Below are 10,520 nucleotides of genomic sequence, written 5' to 3'. Positions count from 1 at the left end.
TGCCTTTGGCTCAGGTCACAATCTCAGGGTCCTGAGTGGGAATCGAGTCCCATATTGGGCTCCCTGCTCAGTGGGGAGTCTGCTTCTCCCTTCCCCTCTGCCCCTCCCCGCTGCTTGTGAACTCTCTCTCTCAAATAAATAAAATCTTTTTTAAAAAATATTTTAAAATCAGTGCATGACTTCTTAGCTATTTACATCATTTTTTTTCCTTGACCAAACTTGCCTAAGTTGTCAATTTTATTACTTTTCAAGCCCAACTTTGAGCTTTCCTTATTTTCTCATAGTATGGTTTTCTTATTTCTTCTGTTGCCTTTATTTCCTTCTTTCTTTTTTTTTCAATTGGAACCTTAGCTCGTGAATTAACAGTCTCTTTTTTTCCTAATACAAGCAACGAAGGTAATACTTGCATTTTCTCCTAAATGCTTAGAAGAATGTCACAAGTTTTTGTTTCATTTTTTGTTTTAACAGTACTGGGTACTTTTATTATATGGAACTTAATAAACAAAAATGACTTCCATTCTCATGGAGGCCTCATGCGAGGGCTTAATAAAAGAAAAATATTGAGAAGCTCTCTTTGTGGAGACTGAAGTAAGGGCTGCAGTTCTGCAAGGATGAAATTTGCTCTGGTGGCCTGGTTGCAACTGGCTTTTCCTCATCAACATTCTAGAACAAGAGGCATGACACTACAGTCTTTCATCTGAAGATTCCAGAGCCCTCAATAAAGCTCCATCTGCTGTATCCAGCACTATTAATCCCATTTAGATGTTTTCCTCCTCACAGAACTGTGTCCCTCACTATCAGAGAGGTTCTTTGTATTTTCTTGTGTTGCATGTAGATAACCAATGTAAGCCACGGGAATCCAAAAGCCATTACAGGTTTGTTAGGTTTAATGAAGAGCTCTGAATTCACAACTTGAAATAACGTTGTTGTACAGACCTCTGAGCCCTGGGTTTCAAAAGTCTGTCTCTTCAGGCGGTTCCTTTTTAAAGCTGGGAGGCTCAGTCGCTGAAGACATCTTGATTAATAATTTATTACCTGCTGCAAGGTCACCTCCCTTGAACACCTACTACATTCCTCATTTCTATGCATAATATTTTCATTAAGTTCAGAATTATGTCTTAATCTCCATTATAATTTGTTCTTTCATCCCGGAGTTATTTACATCTCACAGGGTTGGCTTTTTAATGTTTACTGTTAATATCTTCTTCATGAATTTTATCCTAAATGTATATATAAGATGCTCTGAGAGATAGATTTATTACTTCACAGCGAATGAGTGTCTCAGCCCACTTTGCCCCAGCCTTAACCCCTGGGGGTATGTGATGATAGATCAGGCTTTTTTCCTACACAAGTGGTACCAAGTAAAAACAAATCCAGGCTTAGGTACAGAAAAATTTATTGGAAAATATTGTGGCAATGAGAATGCTCTGACCATAAGATCTCCAACTGTCTCAAAGACCAGGTGGAAAAGAACTTTAATAGAAAGAAGTATGTAAACAATGATAGAAAAATTTCAGTGTGAAGGAGTGAGACGAGCAGGTGATACAATGGAATGGTTGATGGGTGAAAGCCTTTTTTAGTGGTCAATTTTCAGGAGGTGTCACTGTGGAGATACTATTCCACATTCCAGTGCAGGTGCAGACAGAGGGTGGATTAAAGCTCAGGAGTTTGTGAGGGGAGAAGCCTAAAGTTTGATCAAGTCATTTTAGGGCATTTTGTCCAGATTCGTCTGTGGAGACAAAGAGTTCAACTAACCATTTATGAGACAAAGAATGGGAATTTGGAGGTCTGGGTCTAGCTTCATCACACGTGAACAAAGTCATACCAGGAAAAGGTTCTTTGCAGTAAGCCATTGCCAGGAATACAAAAGGATGGAGGAACTTAACTGTTTTCCAGGAGCACAGTGTTCAATTGTCAGTGGCCAGGCACTTCATAGACAAAGGACAGGGAGATGGGTTGGGGATTGTTTTACAGGTCACATGACTACCTCTCTACCTTTAGCGTGTCCTGAATGGGAGTATCTTCTCTGGCATTTGTGTGAGGAATTACAAGTGTACAGGATGTCTAGTCCAATAATACATTCACAGAAGCCATGACTACAGTGTTACCAGATTGGCCTCAAAGTTATATTTAGCAATAAAGTTATATTTAACTTTCTCACTGGTTACTTTGCCTAGACCCAAAGTTGAATTTGCACATCCCTTCTCCCCACTGGACCAAGTATGATAGTAACTTGGGCACCCATATCCAACAAAGCCATGAAGGGTTGTGTCCCTCCTTTCCTTATTCTCCAGAAAACTCCAAAAGGGATATGGGGTCTATGGTCCTTTGGGAAGAGAGAGACCATAGCCCCATCTTCAAGGATTTTTCTCTTAAAACAACTTATATATGGGTAGAAGGGAAGGGTGGGAGGAATCGGGAGATGAAAGACAGAGATATTCATTGTTTTCTGTCCTCCCAAAGCTGTGTACCAGGCAGCAAAACCATCACTGCCCATACAACCATTTCAGCTTTTGGGACTTTCTCATCCAATAGCCATATCCACAAAATGATGGCTAAGAGAAGCTGTTGTATAGTCTTTTTATGTTATACAATCTTTATGAATATTTCAGAATGTTTACTGTCTTTCTTCTGTAACACCTTAAACCAGAAAAAACAGACAATTTCAAATATAAAAAAATCTCAGGTAAGGATGAAGTAGTCTACCAGCTTAAGGCTGTAACTTTTTGTACTTCTCTCTTGAGGCTAACTGTATTGTTCAGTACGTTGAATATTACTTTCTTTTGTGAGTTCTTTATCTTCTATCTCATGCTAGTATTTAAAAATAAAATTCAATTTACGGGGTGCCTGGGTGGCCCAGCCGGTTAAGCGTCTGCCTTAGGCTCAGGTCACGATCCCAGGGTCCTGGGATGAGGCCCTGCGTCAGGCTCCTTGCTCAGTGGGGAGTCTGCTTCTCCCTCTGCCTCTCCCCGCTCCCCACCCCCGGCTTGTGCTCTCTCTCACCTTCTCTCTCTCTCTCTCTCTCTCTCTCAAATAAATAAAATCTTTTTCAAAAAAATAAAAATTCATTTTAAATGGGTGCCTGGCTGTCTCAGTCAGAGGAGTGTGTGCCTCTTGATTTTGGGGTTTTGAGTTCAAGCATGTTAGGTATAGGGGTTACTTAAATGAAACTTAAAAAAGAAAGAAAGAAAGCATGATTACTCATGGGGCCCCTGGCTGGCTCAGTCGGTAGAGCATGTGACTCTTGATTTCAGGGTTGTGAGATCAAGCCCAAAAGATTACTTAAAAAATAAAAAAATCTTACATAAATAAATAAAATGCATTTTAAGTGATGCCAGAAAGAATAAGCCAACATTTTAAATAGTTATTAGTATAGATAACACTTAAGATAACTTTAAAAATTAATGACGCTATAAATTGTATTTTGGAGTTAAAATGTGCCTCCAAGTAGTATTTTTCAAGAACTGTGGAAGAGCTTGATTATGATGGGAATAACAGGCAGAATCTCAGACTATTGTTCTTGCACTTTTCTTAAACTCTGGATAGTAACAGACTGCAGGAAAAGTAGCTCAGGATATCGTGAAAAATGTAGCCTCAGGAGACAGAACCAGTTACAATGTAGAATATATTTCAACTCCAGCATTCTTGTGGAAATAATCAGAGGCTTCAAGGAGAAGGAAGAGTTGGGTGCACAATCATACTTGATAATATTGACACAAATGTTAGCAATAACAAAATAAGGTGGAATGCAGAAAATAAAGTAACCAATGTAGCAGAATTATGTTCTGGTCAAATTAGAATGCAGGAATAAAGACTGAACAGTTAACAAGATCAGAAGACAGAACGTTCAGATAAAAAGGATGAGAAGGAATCGATGACTCTGGGAACATACTTCACTATGCAAATTAAGAAGAATGAAAAAAGCAGGTCAAAAGATACAGGAAAGGATAGTTCAGGATGAAGAAAAATCCTCTCACAATAGCACGGGAATGCTATAGATAGAGAAGATGATTTCTTAGTAGAAACACATGTGGAGATGAAGTAGAATGGGTATGAGGTTCTGGAAAAAGAGGAATGTTTCCAGAAAAGTGATCTAATCTCTCATCCATCCACACTAGCCCTCTGTTTCTTTCTTTTTTTGAAGATTTTATCTATTTGACACAGAGAGAGAGAAAGAAAACACAACCAGGGGCAGCGACAGGCAGAGAGAGAGAGAGAAGCAGGCTTCCAGCCGACCAGAGAACCTGATTCAGGGCTTGATCCCAGGACCCTAGGATCATGACCAGAGCCAAAGGCAGACACCTAACCAAGTGAGTCACCCAGGCACCCCATAACCCTCTTGTTTCTTAAAAACAACATGATTTCTGAAACTTTCCTTGCTCAAACTCCAAATTTATATAACGTCATCTCTGAAGAGGCAGAAGAACACCACCCTAAATTGAAATGTCCCGTATCTCTAAACTTATCATCCCTCCTCTGGCTTGAGGAATGTTTTGATTTGCAAAAAAGACTGTAGAAATTTGATAAAAATAAAGATAGAAATGTCACAATAGAATTTTAAAGTACATCTGTTTAATTACATTATAACCATTAATGCTATACCTGCCTCAATAATTTCATTTCAATAATAAAAAATGATGGTATAATGATGGTTTAAAGTTGGTTCAATTGCAATTTTAGAGGCTTAAATATCAAGAGTGAAAATAGAAGACTATTAAAAAATAGCTAAAAAGGTAACATGTGTCATAGTGCTTAATGTTTCTGTAACTGTTGGTAAGGCTTACATCTAAATTTGATGCAGAATTCTTAATGGCACTGAAATAGTTCTTTTCTCAGCCATGTGGTATATACCGGTACTATGAGTCTGGAAGAGACTGGCTATGGGTACCACTCCTTGTCTTCAGTTGTGACTGCGCAATATCAGCAAGTGCACTTTGTATCTTTTCCAGAAGCATGTCCCCTCGATAAACAACATCCTCCAGACATGTAGCAGCTTCGTGGTTTTCTTCTTCGAGCTTATACAAACTAGCAGCCTTTGTAAGAAAGAAATTAAAAAATCTTTTGAGAAATGAAAAACTTGGAGATTAGTAAGAGTTGAGAAGGGAAAAAAACTACAGAAGTATTTACTTTTAAATCTGGATGCCTCTGAAACCATTATGATAGATTTCTCAGTGTCAGAAATTCTAAAATCAGATAACTTTTAAGAGTTTTCCCTGTATGAATTATTTAAAATAATGAATTTTCAATTAGAGATCTCTGGATGTTTATATGTGACTCTCTTCCACTCTCCTTTAGACACTACAATTCTACTCCACATCCCAGAATACCACCCTCCTCTCATTCTTTGCTACAGAAAGAGTCAAACTGAGAAAAATACGTTTCCTTAAAGCTCAAAATTGGACAACCATATGTATTCAGCATGGTCTTTAATAGACCACAGTACTTTACAATTAACAAAACTTCAATTTTAAAATTTAATCTTGGGGCACCTGGAGGGCTCAGTCTGTGCAGCATGCAACTCTTGATCTCGGGGATGTGAGTTCAAGCCCCATGTTGGGTGTATAGATTACTTAAAAATAAAATTTAAAAATACATACATACATACATACATACATACATACGACTTAATCTTAAGGAAACTCTGAATACTATAATAAAAGATATTGAATCTCCTTTGGGGCACCTGGCTGGCTCAGTCAGAGGAGTATGTGACTCTTAATCTTGGGATCATAAATTCAAGTCCCATGTTGGGTGTAGAAACCACTTTTTTAAAATAAATAAATAAATCTTTAAAAAAAAATCTATCTCCTTCCATCACAATTCTCTACTAGCAAATTTCTCAAAGGAAAAAGGATTTTTACCTGTAAAGCAGCTGTAGATTCTTCACTGGGTAATGAATCTATCAAAACATCAATGTCTTTTGCTGTTCGTGCAATCAGTGCTGCAAAAAGCTGGGCATATTCTAAAGAAAGATATTACTCATTCAGAGTACTAGGGAATGTCAAGTTTTCAGAAAAAGAAATTAAATTTGAAGCTAATGAAACCAGAAAAGTTCACAAACTTTTTCTGTACTAGGCTTTGAATGATTAAAATGTAATTTTAACACACTAATCCTATTACAAGTTTGAGAATTAGCCTTACTGTTAAGTCAAATTGGGAATTAAACATAATTATTTCCTTTTTTAGGACAATATGCCAGTCAATTGAATAAAGGAATCTGTAAATGGGATGCCTTCCTTATTAAGGTCCCTCAAGTGAAATTCAGCTAAATTCATACAAACTCATCTCTAAAGGAGTAACAATCTGTTATTTGACATGAATAAAATTATGAGATGTTATATAAATTGACTGTAACAAATTCATTTCTTTTGTAACAAAACTTGCAGTAATATTCTCAAACAAGACTGTAAGAAAGCCATAAGTAAGCTACATTTCTCAATAAATTTAATTTTAAAGGATTACAAGTAATATATATGATGGTCAAACTAAGAGAAGCCAAGAAAATCTATTTACCTTCTGTAGGATTAGCTGGCTGATCTTTGTTAATTGCAGTCTGAATATTACTAAATGAAGCAGGAGGACCACACTGCTGCAACACTCCAATGGCATTACAAAACTGATCTGCAAGCTTGAGGCCAAAGAAAATGTGTCAGAATTAGAAAGGATTTATCAGCTTTCAGGATTTTATCAGTAATAGCAACAAAAATAAGTTTCTATAATAATGACCTCTGAGCAAGGGAATAGAACAGGAATAATTTTGGATAAAATTAGCCAGTTATTATTAACAATGGTTAAATGTTTTAATCATGCAGAGAAACAAGATTTGGTATCAACATATTTGAAAGTTAAAAGGAACTACAAGATAATCTTTGTTTTCTTCCCCACCTAACAGGATGATAAGAGAATTGTATGCCAATATTTGTTACAAGCATAAGTAAAGATTTTTTGGGGGGTGGTGGTGGGAAAGAGCAAATTTGACTGGCAAATAAAAGTATGGCCCTAGGACAATTTTAAAATGTGTAACTCATATACAACGTACATAGTCCCTTTTTTTTGAGATTAAAGTAGTTACAACTATAAAGAAATTGTGTGGGAAAGACTCCACCTTAAGAAGTCTTAACGCCATTGATGGATGAACGAATAAAGAAACTGTGGTATACACACACATAGGAACATTACTCAGCCATTTAAAAAAAGGGAGGGGAATCTTGCCATTTGTCACATGAATGGACCTTGTGGGCATTATACTAAATGAAATAAGTAAGAGAAAGACAAATACTACATGATGTTACTTATATGTGGAATCTGAACAAAATAAAAACTGAGCTCACACACAGAGGACAAACCAGTGGTTATCAGAGGTGACGTGGGGGTTAAGGTGGGCAAAAAGTACAACCTTTCAGTTATAAAATAAATAAGTCATGGGGATATAATGTACAGTATGGTGACTACAGTTAATACTGTGTTATATTTTTGAAAGTTGCTAAGAGAGTAAATCTTAGAAGTTCTCATCAAAAGAAAAAAATTTTAACTTTGTAACTACAGTATGGTGACATGTTAACTAGATTTATTGTGATTTCACAATATACACAAATATTGAATCATGTTGTACACCTGAAACAAATATTCTGTCAATTATACCTGAATTAAAAAAAAAAAAAAAGGACTCCACCTTAAGTATTTGGGAATGTTTTTCTCCATGACTCAAGTTGTAAATTCCCACTGCTCTAAAAGTGTCCTTAAGCAGTTCTGAAGACTGAGGATATCAATTCCTTACCATCAGCAAACTTAAGACTCCTATCCTACCCACCAGCTTCCCTCAATAGTCCTGACCTCTTGAACCTCACCTCCTTATTTCCAATCAGTGAATGACCATTTCCACTAAGCTTCTCTGCCATTATTTAAATGACAGAACTCAAAAATCAACTGTTTCCTTTGTTTAGTATCTAAGATGTATTGAGAATCTCCTAGTTACCAGCCAGTCTACCTTCAGACTCTCACTTTCCTTTCATCTTCACATCCTTCTATTTCCTTTTCCTTCTATCATCATTGCCGCTGTGTTAGTTCAATCAATTACCTCACAACAGAAATGTTGCAACAGTCTTCTTATTGTTTTCCAGTTCACTATGTTATTTTACCCTGCTTAAAAATTCTGAGCTCAGGGGCGCCTAGATGGCATAGTTAGTCAAGCGTCCGACTCTTGGTTTCGGCTCAGGTAGGTATCTCGGGGCTGTGAGATCCAGCCCTGACTTGGGCTCCATGCCGATTCGGCTCAAGATTCTCTCCCTCTGCCTTAGCCCCTCCGGCTTCTGTGCGCTCTCTCTCTCAAATAAATAAACCTTAAAAAATTTGAGCTCACTCCAACACGGCCTTTAAGATTAATCACCAATTCTTCAGGCTATTTCAAACCTTTCAATAATCTAACTCAACTCTACTTATTCATTTTCTACTAATCTTTCATATATACCTAACTAGTGACAAATTCATTCCTGACTATACTGTGTTGTTCACATTTTGCTACTTGTAATGGAGCAGTAGTAAGTGCTCAGAAGCTGTACAAATGTGGATTCCAATTCTGGTTCTAGTAACCTGAGCAGGGTTTTTCATTTTTAAATAGGGAACATTTTCACATTACACCATTGTTTTGAGGAATAGAGAAAACACACACACAAATATTCAACACAGTGTATATCTATTGTGTTCTTCAAAAGCTCTCAAAATCCATTTATTCAACAAATATTTCTAAAAATAAAACTCTATGATAAGCATTATATATAAAATTACAGTGATACCGTGAACAAGACATAGTTTCTGCCCTCATGGAGTTCTCAAGTGGGTAAATCAAATGTTATTTTAACACTTTTACAAATAATTATAATTCAGATCAACACTAAGAAAATTTCCTCTATTTTAATTCATATCACTCTATATTCTAATTTACCTCAGCACTTACAGTTGAAAACACTTGATTCATTATAACTACCTAATCAAATACTATTTTTGTATTATTTAAATGTCTCTTGAGTATATGACATCTTTCTAATTAGACTGTGAACTCCTCAAGGAGTATTTCTCTGTAAACATGATAGTGCTTACATACACAGTAGGCATTCATACTAGTTAACCTAGAGGTTTCTCCAAAATCCAATTATCAGCATGCTTACCCTGGAGTTAAGGCCATATTTACTTTCTCCTACTATCTTTCTGATTACAAGACATGTATGAATATGCAACATTTCTCCTAAAATAACATTTCTACCCAGCAGCATCATTACAATTTGATTTTGAAAAACCTCAAAGGAATATCTCCCAGAGGGAAGTTGGCTGGCAGTCCAGGCAAGTCACCATAAAGTAGAATTTATCTTACTGAATTCATCAACATTTAGAGGCTAGCCCTCTCAGTCCTGAAAAGTCTTATTTTGTTTACAGATAGATCAGTTTTTCACAAAGAGATTCACGCCCTTGAAGTGAACAAAGATTGATGCAACAATAAGAATCCTAACTTCTCAGCCTCCACTGTGAAAAAATTGGCGAGGGACCAGATACTTAAGATTTTCCAGTCAACATATTCTCTATGCAGTCATTTTACCTGGGACATGGAGTTATAAACAGAATGACAATGAGAAGTATAACTACTAATGGGAAACTCTTTTAACTGTTAATGGTAATGAGTTTATGAATCCTTCGGTTTGCATAGACCTTCCAGTTAGGCATAAAAGGAAAAATATTAAGAAAGCTCAAAGTAAGGGGGCCCTTAACAGGAAATACTTTTTGAGACACATTAAAGACGACTTAAATGGGAACATACACAGGGATTAGAAGATTCACTCCCATAAAGATGTCAGTTTTCCCCAAACTGATTTATGCTAGGGAGCGCCAAGAGATGGCATAAGACCCTTTGTCTACAGGAACCAACTAAAATTAAACAAAACTTCTCACCTCACCATCACTCCCGCCTCAACCTGAAAGTCCAGGGGAAGGAATACTCTCGGCTGACATTTAACGAAAAAGCTCCAATCATCAACAGCCTATTTTCTCCTCCGCGGCTTACCACTCATAAGGGAAAAAGAAGCTTCTGCTGCTTCTCCCCTTACCCCAAAAGAAAGAAAAGTGATCCCATAAGCACTACTGACAATAAAATAAAACTGTTCCCAGGGAACAGGACAGGACCGCGACGCCTAAGTGTCCTGATTGAAAGATCCTCTACTTTTCAGGCGAAAGAGGCTGCTTCCCTCCCTCAGCTCTCCGCAAAGCCGGCAGCCGGCCTCAAACCTCCCAGGACGCCGCGCCGCCGCCCGCCGCCTCCAGTGCTTTTTGCTGAAGACCTGCCTCGGTCCGCTCCCCACTTGGGGGTGTTTCTCTCGGATCCCTTTTCTTTTCTTGTTTTATCTCAGGAAAGGGGAAGACAGAGACTAATAGAGCGAAATTGCTCACCGAGTTCACCGCGTCCTGCAGCTGTGTGAGCCGGTCCGCCATGTTCCTTCCGCAAGCTGAGGAGGCTAAAGCAGCTGCTCGCACAC

The 10,520-nt window shown here is 37.6% G+C and overlaps 1 protein-coding gene and 1 pseudogene across 1 annotated transcript; both read right to left on the bottom strand.

Moving 5' to 3' along the window:
• Window positions 1-289: 289 nt before the first annotated feature.
• On the bottom strand, window positions 290-1,311 carry LOC113257777 (small integral membrane protein 8-like; annotated as a pseudogene).
• Window positions 1,312-1,379: 68 nt separating this feature from the next.
• MED21 (mediator complex subunit 21) lies at window positions 1,380-10,520 on the bottom strand. The gene is made up of 4 exons (XM_026502218.4): window positions 10,435-10,520; window positions 6,514-6,628; window positions 5,862-5,962; window positions 1,380-5,033 (listed from the first exon to the last, which is right to left on the bottom strand). Exons 1-4 carry the CDS (start codon window positions 10,474-10,476, stop codon window positions 4,857-4,859), a joined length of 435 nt encoding a protein of 144 aa, XP_026358003.1. The 5' UTR covers window positions 10,477-10,520; the 3' UTR covers window positions 1,380-4,856.

Source organism: Ursus arctos, unplaced genomic scaffold (genome assembly GCF_023065955.2).
Source record: "Ursus arctos isolate Adak ecotype North America unplaced genomic scaffold, UrsArc2.0 scaffold_26, whole genome shotgun sequence".
NCBI lineage: Eukaryota > Metazoa > Chordata > Mammalia > Carnivora > Ursidae > Ursus > Ursus arctos.
Note: the sequence above shows the minus strand (reverse complement) of the source record. Positions and strands in the feature narration are given on the sequence as shown.

What these genes read in the sequence shown, in the direction of transcription:
- MED21 (XM_026502218.4), bottom strand. Translation starts at nt 10,476, where the DNA reads ATGGCGGACCGGCTCACACAGCTGCAGGACGCGGTGAACTCG. An exon ending in TGCAGGACGCGGTGAACTCG is followed by an intron (nt 6,629 to 10,434) that starts GTGAGCAATTTC and finishes TTTGGCCTCAAG; the next exon opens with CTTGCAGATCAGTTTTGTAA. An exon ending in AATCTACAGCTGCTTTACAG is followed by an intron (nt 5,034 to 5,861) that starts GTAAAAATCCTT and finishes TTTCTTACAAAG; the next exon opens with GCTGCTAGTTTGTATAAGCT.